Source organism: Procambarus clarkii, chromosome 23, assembly GCF_040958095.1.
Source record: "Procambarus clarkii isolate CNS0578487 chromosome 23, FALCON_Pclarkii_2.0, whole genome shotgun sequence".
Classification (NCBI taxonomy): domain Eukaryota; kingdom Metazoa; phylum Arthropoda; class Malacostraca; order Decapoda; family Cambaridae; genus Procambarus; species Procambarus clarkii.
This window is the reverse complement of record NC_091172.1, coordinates 8,079,134-8,097,215: the sequence shown is the minus strand read 5'-3', so window position 1 is coordinate 8,097,215 and position 18,082 is coordinate 8,079,134. Positions and strand designations below refer to the sequence as shown.

The 18,082-nt window shown below is 44.5% G+C and overlaps 1 protein-coding gene across 1 annotated transcript; it reads left to right on the top strand.

The window, feature by feature from the left end:
• The first annotated feature begins 397 nt into the window (after window positions 1-397).
• LOC138367671 (centriole and centriolar satellite protein ofd1-like) lies at window positions 398-11,060 on the top strand. Its single transcript, XM_069329629.1, has 8 exons — window positions 398-584; window positions 1,380-1,476; window positions 2,275-2,383; window positions 3,906-4,042; window positions 5,359-5,515; window positions 7,969-8,062; window positions 9,806-10,011; window positions 10,740-11,060. The coding sequence occupies exons 1-8, from the start codon at window positions 398-400 to the stop codon at window positions 10,836-10,838; spliced, it is 1,086 nt and encodes a 361-aa protein (XP_069185730.1). The 3' UTR covers window positions 10,839-11,060.
• Window positions 11,061-18,082: the final 7,022 nt, after the last annotated feature.

Below are 18,082 nucleotides of genomic sequence, written 5' to 3'. Positions count from 1 at the left end.
ATACCCACTCCCGTACCCCCCCCCCCTCCCCTGACGGCACTGCTCGCCAATGGGGCCCTGCCTCACCCCCTACCACTTCCTCAGGGCTGAACGTTGAGCAGCTGGAGAGTGCTGCCGAGGAGCTCCAGGGGCTGTGTTCCCTGCTGCAGGCGGAGCTGGAGCTGTACAGCAGGTACCTCAACAGCCAGGTGCTGCTGCAGGAGGAGGCTGGCGCTCACACACACCTCACACCAGGTGCCGCCTCAGGTGGGTAGCACACGACTCATCTTCAATAGCTTATGAAGAATAAGAATACTTGTTTAATTTGAATTACTAATAAAGATAAGGATAGCAAATACCATTAGAAGTTTGTATGTATGTGAGAGATTGATGTCTCAGCCCAAGCTCATGTTGTGAGATGTGCTTGCCATGTGCAACTCTCATATGCATTGTCCGAGATGGGTCGTGTCTGATGGCTGAGGGTTGTCTGCGCTCTAGGGAGTTTAGTGATATTAATTATGTTGACCTGTATCCTCACACTGAACTTGAATCAAATGAGAAATTGCTTGCTACCAGTGGTACAGGGAGCCGAGAGTTCAGTGGAGGTAAGACTTAGTATTGAGCGGTATGGTGGATACACTGATGGGTCATCTACTCACACCAATGACAGGGATGGAGCAGCAGACACTGTTATTAGGAATAATGCTTTTCAAAACGTAAATGAAGAAAAAGAATGTATTGAGAACTATGCCTGTTCAATGCAACCACAGCTAACAATGATGTTAATCTCTCTCTCTCTCTCTCTCTCTCTCTCTCTCTCTCTCTCTCTCTCTCTCTCTCCTTTCAATAAACAAATATGTTTTCTTGATTTATTTTTTTATTTATCCTCCTCTTGAATGGAGGAAACTAATGTATATTGAAACTTTAGAATGCTCGTGACATTAATTTTTGGTTCCTGTTATTTATATGCCAACAATGTCGAAATCGAATTAAAAAGTTTTACAGATACATAAAAATGAAGTGTTACGATTGTACAAGTTTGCTGCATGGCTTTAATTCCTGTGAATTTTATGGATCAAGAAATTATATATTCATGTTTATTAATAAAGCTTTTAAGTAATAAATTCAATGACAATATTACCCACATAGTTATAAACAAGATGATATATGTTGAAAATAATTATTAAAACAAGAATCTATCAGTACTAGGATCAATCAACACTAGCAACAATCAACACCAGCAACAATCAACACCAGCAACAATACAGACCAGCAACAATCAACACCAGCAACAATCAACACCAGCAACAATACAGACCAGCAGGTCATCTAGGTACACACACACACCTATGATGATGCTGCCAGCTGTGTGAAGGCTTAGTGTTGCGTCGTGTCCTCAGGCTCGGGCACGGCCACGCCCACCATCTCCTCCCTTGACGTACGTGGCTTGTGGCACGGCCAGGTGGTGACCAGGGGTCGCCGGGAGGCATCTACCAGGTGAGCACGACCAGGTGGTGACCAGGAAGGGTTGTGGGAGGCATCTACCAGGTGAGCACGACCAGGTGGTGACCAGGAAGGGTTGTGGGAGGCATCTACCAGGTGAGCACGAGCAGGTGGTGACCAGGAAGGGTTCTGGGAGACATCTACCAGCGAGGAGCTCCCTGGCCATCACCAGGTGGTGACCAATCTTTAAGTATTCAGCTCCAGCATGGAGTTCATATCTAGTTAAGCACAAGACTAAAGTGGGGAAGGTTCTAAGGTATGCCACCTGAGGAGTACCCGAGTTGACAGGTGTGAGCTACGAGGAGAGACTACGGAAACTAAACCTCTTGTAATTGGAAGACAGAAGAGTTAGGGGAAGACATGATCACCACATACAAGATTCTCAGAAGAATTGATAAGGTTAATAGACAGATTATTTAACACAGGCGGAACACGCACAAGGGCACACAGGTGGAAGTTGAGTACCCAGATGAGCCACAGAGACATTAGAAAGAACTTTTTCAGTGTCAGAGTAGTTAGTAAATGGAATGCACTAGGAAATAATGTGGTGGAGGCTGACTCCATACACAGTTTCAAGTGTAGATATGATAAAGCCCAATAGGCTCAGGAATCTGTACACCTGTTGATTGACGGTTGAGAGGCGGGACCAAAGAGCCAGAGCTCAACCCCCGCAAGCACAACTAGGTGAGTGTACACACACACACACACACACACACACACACACACACACACACTAAAATAACGTGTAAATACCACTGGCAACAGAGCCACTAAACACTTCCCTCTGACCAGATTGTCTGAGCGTGAGAAGTGCGGACTGTGGCAACGGGAACTGGAGATTGTGCTGGTCAACAGGAGAAAACAGGACAAGCTCTGGCAACAGGAGCTTCACAAGTACCAGGTAACAGAGTGACTGTCTTCGTAAGAGGAACTTGTCTAAAAGTCCCTTAGAGTCTTTAGTGACCCGTTTAAAGAGACCCGTGTACTTGTTTCAGTACTTCTTAATAATGACTCTGCTGGTGTTCCAGGGGGAGAGTGTTGACTCTGCTGGTGTTCCAGGGGGAGAGTGTTGACTCTGCTGGTGTTCCAGGGGGAGAGTGTTGACTCTGCTGGTGTTCCAGGGGGAGAGTGTTGACTCTGCTGGTGTTCCAGGGGGAGAGTGTTGACTCTGCTGGTGTTCCAGGGGAAGAGTATTGACTCTGCTGGTGTTCCAGGGGGAGAGTGTTGACTGTGCTGGTGTTCCAGGGGGAGAGTGTTGACTGTGCTGGTGTTCCAGGGGGAGAGTGTTGACTGTGCTGGTGTTCCAGGGGAAGAGTATTGACTCTGCTGGTGTTCCAGGGGGAGAGTGTTGACTCTGCTGGTGTTCCAGGGGGAGAGTGTTGACTGTGCTGGTGTTCCAGGGGGAGAGTGTTGACTGTGCTGGTGTTCCAGGGGAAGAGTATTGACTCTGCTGGTGTTCCAGGGGGAGAGTGTTGACTCTGCTGGTGTTCCAGGGGGAGAGTGTTGACTGTGCTGGTGTTCCAGGGGGAGAGTGTTGACTGTGCTGGTGTTCCAGGGGAAGAGTATTGACTCTGCTGGTGTTCCAGGGGGAGAGTGTTGACTCTGCTGGTGTTCCAGGGGGAGAGTGTTGACTCTGCTGGTGTTCCAGGGGGAGAGTGTTGACTGTGCTGGTGTTCCAGGGGGAGAGTGTTGACTGTGCTGGTGTTCCAGGGGAAGAGTATTGACTCTGCTGGTGTTCCAGGGGGAGAGTGTTGACTCTGCTGGTGTTCCAGGGGGAGAGTGTTGACTCTGCTGGTGTTCCAGGGGGAGAGTGTTGACTCTGCTGGTGTTCCAGGGGGAGAGTGTTGACTCTGCTGGTGTTCCAGGGGGAGAGTGTTGACTCTGCTGGTGTTCCAGGGGGAAAGTATTGACTCTGCTGGTGTTCCAGGGGGAGAGTGTTGACTCTGCTGGTGTTCCAGGGGGAGAGTATTGACTCTGCTGGTGTTCCAGGGGAAGAGTGTTGACTCTGCTGGTGTTCCAGGGGGAGAGTATTGACTCTGCTGGTGTTCCAGGGGGAGAGTGTTGACTCTGCTGGTGTTCCAGGGGGAGAGTATTGACTCTGCTGGTGTTCCAGGGGGAGAGTATTGACTCTGCTGGTGTTCCAGGGGGAGATTGTTGACTCTGCTGGTGTTCCAGGGGGAGAGTATTGACTCTGCTGGTGTTCCAGGGGAAGAGTGTTGACTCTGCTGGTGTTCCAGGGGGAGAGTATTGACTCTGCTGGTGTTCCAGGGGGAGAGTATTGACTCTGCTGGTGTTCCAGGGGGAGAGTATTGACTCTGCTGGTGTTCCAGGGGGAGAGTATTGACTCTGCTGGTGTTCCAGGGGGAGAGTGTTGACTCTGCTGGTGTTCCAGGGGGAGAGTATTGACTCTGCTGGTGTTCCAGGTTGTGGTGCTGGAGGCGGAGGCACGACAGGCAGAGCTGTTGAAGGCACAACAGGAGCTCTCCAGGCTAGCTGGAGGAGGAGAGAACGACACCTACACCACCCCCAGGTGTAGGCTCACCTTCCAGCACCTTCACGGGTAGGTGCACAGTGTGTGGTGATGAGTGGTGGGTGGGTGCTAAGTGGTGGGTAGGTGATGAGTGGTGATGAACGGTGGGGTAAATTATGCACCTCTGCTAAGTTTTTCTTTTTATACTGCTGTGTAAGATATCAATTATTGTATTCACACTAAACAACAGCCGAGTTGAACGATAATGAAGGAGTTTAGTTTTCACTGTTTCCAGTCACAATCAGCAACACAAGTTTAAGACGAATCACACTCACTAAAAGTGCGTAACAGGTTAATGTCAAGTACACTTTTGCAGTAATTAGATTGCGATACCTTGCGATGATTTCGGGGCTCAACGTACATGCGGCCCGGTCCTCGACCGGGCCTCCTTTAAAGAACATTTTGTACATTTACAAAGTATAAAATTATCATAGGGATAAATACATTTCTCGCATAATCTTTTCAGCCTGCAACAAGTCACCAAATTTACAAATCACACATTACACAGGTAACTGAAATTTGCAAGTCATACTTCAGTTACCTTATTTCTCGGCATCGAAGACGCCATTTTTTCATTAAATAAGTTTTAAAAATTTACCATACGTCCTGGAGGCCAATGTTTACGTTCCCAATAGGCCTATTTAAGCCCCAAAGGCAGATTATCTATGCTAGACAGTAATCTGAACTCTTGTGTAAAATCTCTGGATGTCGTGTGTAAATTATACTCTGTTAAAATTGTAAAAAGTAATAAAATGAATAATCGTGTTTTTATTGTATTTTAAGTAGCTGAAGTAAAAATTGGGCTGCGTCCTCCAGGTGGAGGCGTCTTCAACGCCAACACTAATGGGAGTGTGCTGGCAGGCAGCGCACTACAATATCTACAAAAGACCTTTTTTTCTACACTAAGCATCTGCAAAATCGTTTACAATCATTACATTTTACAATTATTATATATTTTTAATTTAAGGAAGTCTGGTGGGGCCCCTCTGGCAGAAGGACCATGGGTATTTACCTCCTTTTGTCTCCTTATAAATCTGGTCCTGGGTGGTAGTGAATGGTGGGTAGGAGGTGGGGAGGCTGCGAGTATGACGGTGCAGTATACCAGATGTGTATGCCAGTGGAATATGTTGGTGTATAATACAAAGTGTGAATTATACACAAAGGCTTTGAATTACGTTTAAAACATCTTAAAATTAATGTATTAACCACGTTCAGTAATCTGGTCCTCAACCCATTGTTCAACAACAGGAAACGTTCAGTGCATGTGAAGATTAACCATTTCAGCTAAAAGCTAAAGCTTCTTAAATACTTAACGTCTGTAACGAAATCCAAACGTCCGCGCGCAGGTTGATGGAGGAGCAGGTACGGGGAGGTCTCCGGCAGGCGTCGCGGGTGTGGGTGCAGGTGGCCCTCCTGAGGGGACAGCTAGCCAAGCTGCGGCGCCGTCTGGAGCAGGGACGCGACGCTCCTGACGCAGACCCCGGCACCCAGCCCACCTCCCAGGTCTGTGGCACACAAAGGCACAGGGCAAGGTGAGAGGGAGATGGGAAGGGGAGAGAGAGAGAGAGAGAGAGAGAGAGAGAGAGAGAGAGAGAGAGAGAGAGAGAGAGAGAGAGAGAGAGAGAGAGAGAGAGAGAGAGAGAGAGAGAGAGAGAGAGAGAGAGAGAGAGAGAGAGAGAGAGAGAGAGAGAGAGAGAGAGAGAGAGAGAGAGAGAGAGAGAGAGAGAGAGAGAGAGAGAGAGAGAGAGAGAGAGAGAGAGAGAGAGAGAGAGAGAGAGAGAGAGAGAGAGAGAGAGAGAGAGAGAGAGAGAGAGAGAGAGAGAGAGAGAGAGAGAGAGAGAGAGAGAGAGAGAGAGAGAGAGAGAGAGAGAGAGAGAGAGAGAGAGAGAGAGAGAGAGAGAGAGAGAGAGAGAGAGAGAGAGAGAGAGAGAGAGAGAGAGAGAGAGAGAGAGAGAGAGAGAGAGAGAGAGAGAGAGAGAGAGAGAGAGAGAGAGAGAGAGAGAGAGAGAGAGAGAGAGAGAGAGAGAGAGAGAGAGAGAGAGAGAGAGAGAGAGAGAGAGAGAGAGAGAGAGAGAGAGAGAGAGAGAGAGAGAGAGAGAGAGAGAGAGAGAGAGAGAGAGAGAGAGAGAGAGAGAGAGAGAGAGAGAGAGAGAGAGAGAGAGAGAGAGAGAGAGAGAGAGAGAGAGAGAGAGAGAGAGAGAGAGAGAGAGAGAGAGAGAGAGAGAGAGAGAGAGAGAGAGAGAGAGAGAGAGAGAGAGAGAGAGAGAGAGAGAGAGAGAGAGAGAGAGAGAGAGAGAGAGAGAGAGAGAGAGAGAGAGAGAGAGAGAGAGTGAGTGAGTGAGTGAGTGAGTGATGGAAAGGGAACGTTTGTTGAAAATGACGTTTTTCCCGTAAGGTCTTTATCAAATCTGTCGCAGAAATCGCTAGTCTTTTGTTCCTTCATTACATGTAAGCAATTCTCACATGCGAATAGTTTTCTTAAAAATAACGTCTGGTCCCTGCTTGAAGATTTTGTATAATCATCCGAGGACATAATCCCACTATTATAGGAACCTAATGGGCCTTCACAACCAGCAGTCAAGGCAAATGTGGCCTACTGGTTCGATGAATTCAACATTAGCTGTATTGTTGCACAGAAAATTGCATGCGCAATATGTAGAGTATTACACCATTGACTACTAGTTGCACCGGAGCTCCTAGGCGTCTCAGACTCTGTCCTACAGTCAATAAGTGACCACCTTCACGACCGGCCTCTCAGTAGTAACATTCAGTAGTCTGAATTTTACTTAAAAATTACATCTTAGTGAGTGGTTTTATCTCCTCGGCAACCCTGAATTGTCACGTGCTGAGCCTTGCGAGTAAGGCAGCCAAGAACCTTGCAGCCCAGCAGTGCAGCATCTCTTACCTCCGCTGCCATTCTTGGGTGTGCGCTAATCTCAAGGATGGTCTGGCCCCATTATTTATCAGAATTCTGGACAATGTAGAAAGCGGTGCGAAAAGGGTAATCTCTATTCATGATCCCCTCTGGATGATCATTATATCAGAGCAATCAACACCGGAGAGATGTTGGTGGCCTTAGTGTTATCAATAAAGTCAATGTTCATAAAGCTTACCCACTTGGCTTACTTCGTGGACAACCAGATGACATAAATCACAACGCTGACTGCTGACTGAGATGCTCAGTCAGCAGCAGCATAACTGGCTGCTGTACCTTTTTAAGATCTTCACAACATCAGCGATCCTTCACTCTCGGCTCACTCACATTTGGAACTTCTTCCCTCAACAAGATGATGATTAACATATCAAGTCAACTGAACCATATGAAGGCTCCCGTCCGCAGCCGACTCCATCTTCACCCTCTACCTCAATGAACGTAGCCAAACATTAATAAATTATACATCTATTACGAAAAATCTAATTAGATCAGTTTTTGGATAGACTTGAAATGACCTCATGTAGGATAGTGGAAGGGAACTATCAGGAGAAAGTGCCAAGCCATTACGGCTATATAGCACTTGGAAGGGGTCAGGATTTGGGATGGGACGTGGGGGAGGGGGTAAAGAATTTTGCCCAACCTCTAGTAGCTTGTAGTGCTTTCGTAGAAACATCAATTATTATGTTACTAAATCTTAATCAAGTAAAACAAATATTGACATACGTGTAGAGAAGCAGGAGCACTCAGCACCGCATTATGCAGCCGATGTCACAGAGTTATACGAGCGAGACTGCAGAGGAGGAACAAAACAGAGGGAAGGGAAAAAAACTAGGAGAGGGAGCAAAAATGATGACGATAGTCAAAGGAACAGAGGAAGAGTCAGAGGAACAGAAGAATAGTCAAAGGAACAGAGGAAGAGTCAGAGAAAGCAGAGCATCACAGAAGACAAGACAGAGACTCAATTTTTGTTCTCCCTCTCCACTTTCCACATCCTCCTTACGTCTTCCTTCTCCTTCCACAGGTAAACTTCTTGAAGAAGCAGCTGGAGCACGAGGATGCCAAGACTCGCGTCGCCCGCAACAACCTTGTTCTGTCCCAGCTCCTCCGTCAGCTGGGTGAGTCCTGGGAGGTGGCCAGGAAGATGTAGATAGATAGATAGATATATAGATAGATAAATAAATATAGAAAAGGAGATATGGGACGTTAAAAACATAGACTGAAACATTAACAAATGTTTTATGCTATTGATTCTGTAGAGAGCCAGTGAAATAATGAAAAACAAACCTATTTGTGAGTATATTACCTATTTTTTTGAATACCGGTGTAAGCTACGTCATCGAATCAATTATGGGTGATATCTTGTTTGTGCTATAATCAAAATCTCCAGTAGCTACCAGAGCACTGAGGACTCTGAGTTCACTATTCGAGTTGGACTTTTCTGTGGTAAGTCCTGGTCTTGTGGTGCCCTCAGACAAGTGATGTCTTGGGTCGTGAGAGACTAATAAGGGTACTGAAGCAACTACTGAGTCACTCGGGGTCTTCATCACATTAATGAAAAAAGTGAGCAATAGCTGGTGTAACAGCCCGTCCTCCAAACAAAGATCCAAAAGTGATTCCATGCACCCGCCAAACCCCCTGTTTATGAATGAAAAGCGGTTTACACACGACTCACAACTGCTGACGTTCGAACATATCCGGAACAAGTGTTTCACTGACGAATTTTGTTCGAATCACAACGCTATAAATGCTTCACCCACGTACTACAAATACAAATAATCGCCAACAGAACCTAAACACCTAACCTAACCTATCCTATGCCTATATATGCACAATATGCTAATATATTATAATATTAATTTATACTTGAGAAAATTCCCGTTTTGAATGAACAGCATGTTAAAATTTATGAATGCGTCTGTGGGGTCGACCGCTGGATGTAATGGACTTATGTCGAGGACGGGTTGGGTATAATGTTTAAAGCTTAAGGAGTGATTATAGTGTTTATATAACACTTTGCGAGTAGCAATTATCTTTGGAATGGCTTCACAATAACACAAAATAACAATTAACAGTTTAATGAATAAACTTACTGGCTAATAGGCGGGGTGCTTGGACGTACCTGTGACTGGTGTCGGTCAAAGACAAGTGGCATTAGCCGCATTAACTGGGCTCCTTTAATCACTGCCGGCACTTAACTGGAATAATGGAGCTTACTGACACTCCAGTAATTGAATTATATGCACATCTCAATAGCGTGTCACACAGACAAGTAACAGTCATGCATAATTATTACACAATAATCGGTAGTTAGCTAAATGTGTATGTATGTAATCATTCAGATAATAACCACGAACCTCCACGGAGGCTAAGTTATGTATTAGTCGTCTGGAGTCTCTCAGCCGGGCCGTCACCCGTCCAGGCGCTGTGTAGACGGGTCAACCACTGGCGGTTCACTCAGACCTGCGTGCACACTGATAATCTCTATAAAACAGAATACTGTAAAGTAGATGCAAGTCTTGTTATGATCTTCAGTGTACCAAGTGTATAAGTTGGGGCTTTTCTTCGTGTACACAGTCCAAAGTTTGTACATTCCATCCATAGTAGCTATGGGTACTATCACCTTCAAAGACCGGGCTCAAACCATACGCTGCCTCTTGTCCCATGAGAGACATCTCTTGTTTACATCCAGCCACAAACACCATGTTTGTTAAACTAGTTTAACTTGTTTTAACTATAACTTGTTTAACATACTATTTAACTTTCTCTTGGAAAACTAAAACCACACAAATGTGAGAGAAGGATAACACATCTTTATCAAATCTTAGACAGCTGACAGTTTGACGTTGCTCTACGAACAGAAGCAGAGAGACGCAGAGCAACCCGCCTGCAGGAGGACAACCAGGCGGCAACGACGCGTCTGGAGGAGCTGAAGAGCCGGTCGACCATGCTACAGGAGGAGCTGGAACGTCTTTCACACAACTCCTGTAGAATCAACGCTCACCTCCGAAAGCTCGATTCTCGCACGGAGAAGAAGCTGAAAGCCGTCCGCGTCACACAAGAGCCGGTGGGTGTGTTGATGTGGGTGTGTTGGTGTGTGGGTGTGTTGATGTGTGGGTGTGTTGATGTGTGGGTGTGTTGGTGTTTGGGTGTGTTGATGTGTGGGTGTGTTGATGTTTGGGGTGTGTTGGTGTGTGGGTGTGTTGATGTTTGGGGTGTGTTGGTGTGTGGGTGTGTTGATGTTTGGGGTGTGTTGGTGTGTGGGTGTGTTGGTGTGTGGGTGTGTTGATGTTTGGGTGTGTTGATGTGTGGGTGTGGGTGTGTTGATGTTTGGGTGTGTTGATGTGTGGGTGTGGGTGTGTTGATGTTTGGGGTGTGTTGGTGTTTGGGTGTGTTGGTGTGTGGGTGTGTTGATGTTTGGGGTGTGTTGGTGTGTGGGTGTGTTGGTGTTTGGGTGTGTTGGTGTGTGGGTGTGTTGGTGTGTGGGTGTGTTGGTGTTTGGGTGTGTTGGTGTGTGGGTGTGACGATGTTTGGGTGTGACGATGTTTGGGTGTGTTGGTGTGTGGGTGTGTTGATGTGTGGGTGTGTTAATATATGGAGTGTGCATGAGTCTCTCCCGGTGATGAGACGCATGAGTCTCCCTGTGAGGAGAGGAATACTCTCCCCCTGTGATAAAAGGCACGAGTCTCTCGTGTGAGAAGAACCATGAGTCTTAACTCATGGTTCTCATCACAGTGGGTCTTCCCTGTGAGGAGAGTCGTGTGCCACGCTGACCCCAGCCGTCTCCTGCTGCAGGTGATGACGGTGGAGGAGTACCTTCGCCTCAACCTCCACGTGGACGAGCTACAGAAGAAAGTGGCCGCCTGGAGGATCAAGGCGGAGGCCCTGAACTAGTGAGGATGGCATTGTTCGTACCTCAGCACCCAGTGGATTATCTTGCGTTGGTTTCGTGGCTGAACGTCTCCGCGGCCCGGTCGCTGGCCAGGCCTCCTGGTCAGGAGACGCAGTACCCTCTGCAGATGGTCGCCATCTTGGGACTTTAATATAATGTGTTTTACTAATAGAATTCCAGAAAGAATGGTTCAATACTTTGCCAAAATAAAAGATTATTTGTTATTAAGCTTACTATACAGTGTACTATGTTCAAAATATTACTCTATAAAGTACTAAAAAAAATAGCGGAGTTGGCACAATACCAACACGTCCTAAGCTGATGCTCCCGACACAGGAACACACGATCCTGCTGTCATCAGTCAAGAAATAATATCCTCCAATATTGCCATACCAAAGAAAAGTAAATATGAATATATTTACTTTTAACATGTGCGGGGCCCCCTTCCCCAACCACTAAATATTCTGGTTAGAGGTGACCTCCAATGGTTTTTTGCGCTACCGCTCACAGGACGGGTATGGGGTGCACAATAAACTAGCCGCCTCCGGCGGCAACAATTCAACAAACAATTCCTGTATGGGTCCTCGCCGGTGGGGGAACAATTGTGGGAACCAACCTGTGAGATTTATATTTATTTAATTTATATGAATTTATATAGAATTTATATTTACGTTAATTTGTATACTTCGATAGCAATTTGTATGATGATAAGTGGACTGTATTTCTACAATAATCTCACAAATCGATCCTCTACACATTAGGGGGGTTTATATTAAATTTATATATATGCAGCCAATCAAGCTACAGTATTAGACTACATACATTGAAGAGGTTCCTTATCTTATTTGTACAGCAGGCCTTAGTCCACCAGGTATAACTAGGATGTAGACACCAAATTATCCTCTTTGAGGTAGCTTCCATCACCCAGTAACTGGTACACAAAGCATGCTTCCTCGTCTTGACCTGTCAAAAGGGCGCTAGCTATGAAGCCAGAATCCTAATATATGACAGCTATATCAGAGAAAACACTGTACAAGGAACCATAAAGACCTAGGCTTAATTACCTTGTTTGAGTCGATCATTTGTGATCTAACTGGCTCACCCTATATCTACTGACATTAATGGCCATAAATGAAAGATAAACGGGTTTCGGAAAGACACTTCCCTTGAAATTGATGACAGCATGATGATGATGGCAGATCACTACTCTGATCTTCCATAACACTTCGTCCAAGAGAATTTATAGGAGCCGAATTTGCTCCACGACTCTGTGGTCTAACAACAATAACAATGGCTGAATACTCCCTCCTCACTGACGCTACTGGCTTACATTGTCCAGATGACAGTAAGTGATAGAAGGGTCACATTTACTCTATTTTAATATTGATAATTAAGTTAAATTATATGAGATGTTTTTATGATGGTAAAGTCCAAAGACTAATGTATTTAAGAATAATTCCCACCATAATAGGTGGTGAATTTATAATAGTATGTGGTAATGATATCCCGTTTTCTATAGACGGAAATTCCACTACAAGTTACATTTTCTATGGGTAACTTGTTTATACAACACAGCAATATTATCAGCCTGTATGTAATATTAAATGGTGTTGGATTTTCCGACAATAATTGTGGGAGGAAATTTATTTTAATACTATTTTAATTATAATATATTTATAACTTAAAATTAACTTTTAAAGCAGTGTACTGTATAAGTTTATATCTCCACACAACTATATCCCACAAACTTGAAGGGTTTAAATTGGTAGTGTGTTAGGCTAGAGCAAGTTCCATATTGATCAGTCGATATTTATTATTAGATTATGTTATTTAACTATAATTGGTTTAGTTAATCTATCCTGGGATTAGTTGTACAAACCCAGCTTAGTTGTTCTGGTGCTAGATCTGTTGCAACGGAGGCGGTGCTGAAGGCGAACCACAATGGGTTACGGGGTCTCTTCTCAGTTACCTCCATTCGTCGTGTCTTCTAACTCACCGAGCCTCAGCTGCCAACAAGTTAATATGTAGTTCCCATCATGGATTATGTTGTATAAATTGAGTCAATTAATTTACAGTTTCTCGGTTGAGAAATTTTACCTGGCGTTGGCTGCTCTTAATACCTCTTAACCCTAAACTTCACTTAATAAGAATCGATTGCCCAATCTGATCTACAGTGAGGGGAAACGGAGACAAGATACTCTTCGATAGCTGATGAGGTTGTTGCATGTGAAGTAAACTCAAAGATATCCTGTAATTTTGCGAGAATTCGGAGCAATATCACAACGTGGGTCTGGTCTTGGAGGTAATATGGCTGACTCTTCCGGCCGGCACGTTCATACACGGCGTAATTATTTATTTAGTTCTGGGGAAGGAGGGGGTATTTAATTAGATCCATTTAGGATCTTATTAATTCTAATTTATAATTAAGATTTATGCATTAACTAGCACTTGGGCTACACGCAATAATTATTTAATAAAAGACATGAATTTATTCAGTCACTCAGTAACGTTCCTGCATGAGGCACGCTCACTTTCTACAAGAACAACATTCGCATAAATAATATATTTATTTTTGCACTGACAGACACTATGCAGGTTATCTCCACGCGGCTATTAATTATTACTTAAATATTGTCACTCACGAATGCTGGGCTCAAAATAATTTGGTAAACTCCCTTACTTCGACTGCTTCTGACGAGGATGTTGATGTAGTTCAGTTCCTAACGTGGGCGTTGATGTAGTTCTGCTCGTAACGTGGGCGTTGATGTAGTTCTGCTCCTAACGTGGGCGTTGATGTAGTTCTGCTCCTAACGTGGGCGTTGATGTAGTTCTGCTCCTAACGTGGGCGTTGATGTAGTTCTGCTCCTAACGTGGGCGTTGATGTAGTTCTGCTCCTAACGTGGGCGTTGATGTAGTTCTGCTCCTAACGTGGGCGTTGATGTAGTTCTGCTCCTAACGTGGGCGTTGATGTAGTTCTGCTCCTAACGTGAGCGTTGATGTAGTTCTGCTCCTAACGTGGGCGTTGATGTAGTTCTGCTCCTAACGTGGGCGTTGATGTAGTTCTGCTCCTAACGTGGGCGTTGATGTAGTTCTGCTCCTAACGTGGGCGTTGATGTAGTTCTGCTCCTAACGTGGGCGTTGATGTAGTTCTGCTCCTAACGTGGGCGTTGATGTAGTTCTGCTCCTAGCATGGGTGTTGATGTAGTTCTGCTCCTAACGTGGGCGTTGATGTAGTTCTGCTCCTAGCATGGGTGTTGATGTAGTTCTGCTCCTAACGTGGGCGTTGATGTAGTTCTGCTCCTAGCATGGGTGTTGATGTAGTTCTGCTCCTAACGTGGGCGTTTATACAAATATGTAGATCATTCATATTGTTTTGGAAGGAATCAGTAATTTACTTGCACTTTTATGCAAGGAACTGCTAGCTACAAACTGTAAAATGTCTAAATAATGAATTCAATGACAATGCACTTCAGTCATATTACCGCAGTTAGAGCTAAATGCAACGAAATCGTTTTCTGTCCACTTTGACACTTGAGTCAGTCTCCATTTTCTGTGAACAGTTTGTCTAAGAAAGGTATATATAGTCTTCTCTTTATACACACACATTATTCTATACACAATAATGTAATGTAATCTGTCTATAGTTCCTGAAATTATCCAGGTTAGAAGTGCTTGTTGTGTATTACTTGCACAGAAAGTTGTGTGTGGCCAACCCCCACCATAGCGCCATACCCGAGTCATAACACGTGTTGAGTTGTTGTTGTTGTTTTAGATTTAGCTACTCAGAACGAAATGTCCATGTAGCACGGGCTATAGTGAGCCCGTAATTGAGTTCGGTTATTCGCAATAAACTGGTTACTGTGATATTTGGTTCAGAGTTTTAAATGGAGGTGGGGTTTCCTCCTTTTCTCCTGATTCTTTTTCGCTTCTGTTTTATCGCACTGGTTTTAGTCTTGTTTTAATAACATTATCTTGGTGGCGAATGTCATGTGCACGAAAGCCAGGTGTTTATATACCTCCATACCTGACTCAAGACGTGTGTGAGAGCGTATATACTAGAAGAGCACACTGTGGAAGGTCAACATCCCAGCCAATAAGCACAGTCCAGCCCGTTCTCCTGATGTGCTACAACGTACAAGATACAGAGTTGTTGTTGTTATAGATTCAGCTACTGGAAACAAAAAGTTCGAAGTTGCACGGGCTATGGTGAACCCGTAGTGGAGCGAGGCTGTAACTTGAGATAGAGAGAACTAACCTAACCAGTAACGCATAAATCGAAGCCTCTTCCTTAACCTACCCAACTGTTCGCACAGAAAACGTGCACATTTGTGAGCCGCTACTCTTCAGAGTACTCTTGTAATTTGTACGATTGGGACCATTACGTCCACAATGAGACGTATTAATTGTGAGAGCGGGCTAGAAAACTGTCCCCAGTGGGTCATGGCTCAGTGGTTCATCATCTTCATTAATTTATTTATAGCCAAGATTTGCTACCGCTCTTATTCTCACACTCTTACAGTCTTTCTCTCACACTCTCGTTTTTTCTACTCTCTACCTCACTCTTTGTCTTACGCTCACGCACAGCATTAGTACACTCCGTGCTGTCCGGCGGCGTGTCTCCATAATCTATACAGTGGTCCTTATCAGTCCTGTGCAGGCTGCTGGTCCCCGGCGCGGGCGGCGTCGCCACTCTCCCGCCCTCATCAACCATTCACGATTAACGACCTACTGAGCTAAAGTTATCTTTACTCTTAACCCAGGCGGCCGATAACCCATCCCTGAGTGACACCCCCCACACACAGCACAGAGCACCAAATGCAATACGAGTCTATCGGCCACAATGTTATTTTTGTCTATCCAATTTCCCCCTAGCTTGCGTCTTCGTCGTCAGCCTGTCAGAGGCAGCTGACTTGAGTGACTCAGCCCTGACGGCAGTCCGACTCGGGAGTCGAGACTACAGCACAGAGACGGGTATGAGATGGTTTGGTGTTAAGTTTAATGTTTACATCAACCTCATTAAGGTCACCACACCTTACTGACCAACCAGTAAATATACTCATAAAATAATAGTTTAGTGTGTCGGGGGACAAGAAGCCCGAGTGTATTCATACACGTTTGGCTTTTATTGAGGGCCCATCTCCCCCCCCCCCCCCAAGGCCGAATTACTGAACCCGCCCAGGATGCAACCCCACAACAAGCCGACTAGTTTCTGAATACCTACTCACTGCTAGGTTAAAGAAAATGTGCCCAACCATTTCTGTCCCGCCCGGGATTCGAAACCGGAATTCTCAATTCTCCATAATGGGTTATGAACGAACCCGACTGTACTCCCGGGACTCTCAGTGTAGGTACACACTGGTACACACATCATCTCAGTGTAGGTAAACCGAAAGTGTTGTACTTTTCCTGGAATTCCAGGAGGGGGTAGAATGGAGAAGAAAAGGGAAAATCAATACAAGAAATGATGGACTACGTAAAGAACAAACTAAAGAAGCTGAAGGGAGATATATATCGCCACTAGCAGTTCAGGAAAGTAAGACGAGCATTAGTCCAAGATTCAACAGTGTCCGGAGGCAAAAATAAGCAGCAAAAGGGCATGGAACAAATATAGAGAACACGTAACAGAAGGGAAATCACAGTGCGAACAAAGAGGCCAGAAATGAGTACAGAGAAACTGGCAGTGTGACAGAGAAGCAATATGAGAATAACATTGCATGGAAGGCTAATTCCGAGCCCGAACTGTTCCATAGCCATATCAGGAGGAAGATGACTGTGAATGATCAAATTATAAATTCTGAAAAAGTGAGGGAGGACACACAAAATGATAAGGAGGTATGAGAGAAACTTAAGAAAAGCTTTCAGGAAGTAATTAAGCTGTAACCCGAGTTGCCAATAGAGCTTATAAACCGAACAGGCAATGCCCCAGCAAAGCCTCGCCGAAATAAGTGTCACCAGAAGAAGTAAACAAACAACTGCAGGAATTGGATGCTACAGAAGCCGTGGGACCAGACAAAATATTGCATTTGATACTAAAAAAGAGGCATCTGAAGCATTGTGTAACCCACTTGCCATGATATTTAATTGGTCTCTAGAAACAGGAGAACTTCCGAACTGCTGAAAAATGCCTAATGTGGTGTCTAGCTACAAGAAAGGGAGAAGAGACAAACCACAGAACCATATCACTAACAGTATCTGGCAAGTTGCTAGAAAGACTGGTCCGAAGCATGCTAGTAGAACATTTAGACCAGATAAATTTTGTCTCAATTTTACATGCTGAAGCCACAAATCCCAAAACACTACCAAATTTCAAAATCTAGCTCAATAAAAATCATCAAAACAAGCCCTTTGACAATCCGCCGGCTTCCTGTCTGCATCAATATATATAGTGGCTCTTGGGTAAATTCATGTAAATATTACACCATTGTGATTTCTTGTACATTTGAAAGGACCATACGAGTAGACCTCCAATACCAACTCCAGAATGTATGCGGGTAATTTGTAAAAAATTGATTATCAATTCTATGCCTCAAGACCAGTAGTGGATTCAGTATTATCTCAGGTTAAATTACTTGTAGTGTATTGCAGTACAGTGCATTAAAACATACGTCTGGAGAGACCCAGAACACTGGTTCGAATCCTCTGTGCTCCATTGACTTTTGCATTATTATTATTATTATTATTATTATTATTATAGCTTTTTCTTTATATTATGGCATGTCTTGGCCGAGTTCTTTGTTTTATGACGGGACACCTTGGAACTTCCTAAAATTATATTTTGTACATTATTCGCTTCCTTCCCTGCACACACAACGTAACGGTCCCTATGATTCCCTAGTTTTAACTTGTAATAAAGTTGTTACATCTTGTTATAACGTTTTTATGACGTATTAAAACGTTGTTACAACTTGCTATATTGGTTGTTACAATCGTTAGGCGTTACAACTTGTCCGAACGTTGTAGCAACGTCGTTCGCTGGAAACAAACCGAAACTAACTATTTTCCGCTTGTTACAACTTGTAATAAAGTTGTTACATCTTGGCTTAACGTGTTTATGACGTATTAGAACGTTGTTACAACTTGCTATATTGGTTGTTATAACTGGTTAGGTGTTGTTCGACCGTTGTACCAACGTCGTAGTTTCGTCGTGTGTTCGGCGGAAAGATAAAACATACAGTCGTGTATGGAAAGATAAAACAAAATAGATTTATTTTCCAGTGTGGTGTGCTAGGACGTAACAGAAGTCATA

Coding starts and splice junctions, on each gene's coding strand:
- LOC138367671 (XM_069329629.1), top strand. CDS start 398: ATGTGCTTGCCATGTGCAACTCTCATATGCATTGTCCGAGATGGGTCG. Junction 5,516..7,968: donor GCACCCAGCCCACCTCCCAG/GTCTGTGGCACA, acceptor CTCCTTCCACAG/GTAAACTTCTTGAAGAAGCA. Junction 10,012..10,739: donor TCCGCGTCACACAAGAGCCG/GTGGGTGTGTTG, acceptor CTCCTGCTGCAG/GTGATGACGGTGGAGGAGTA.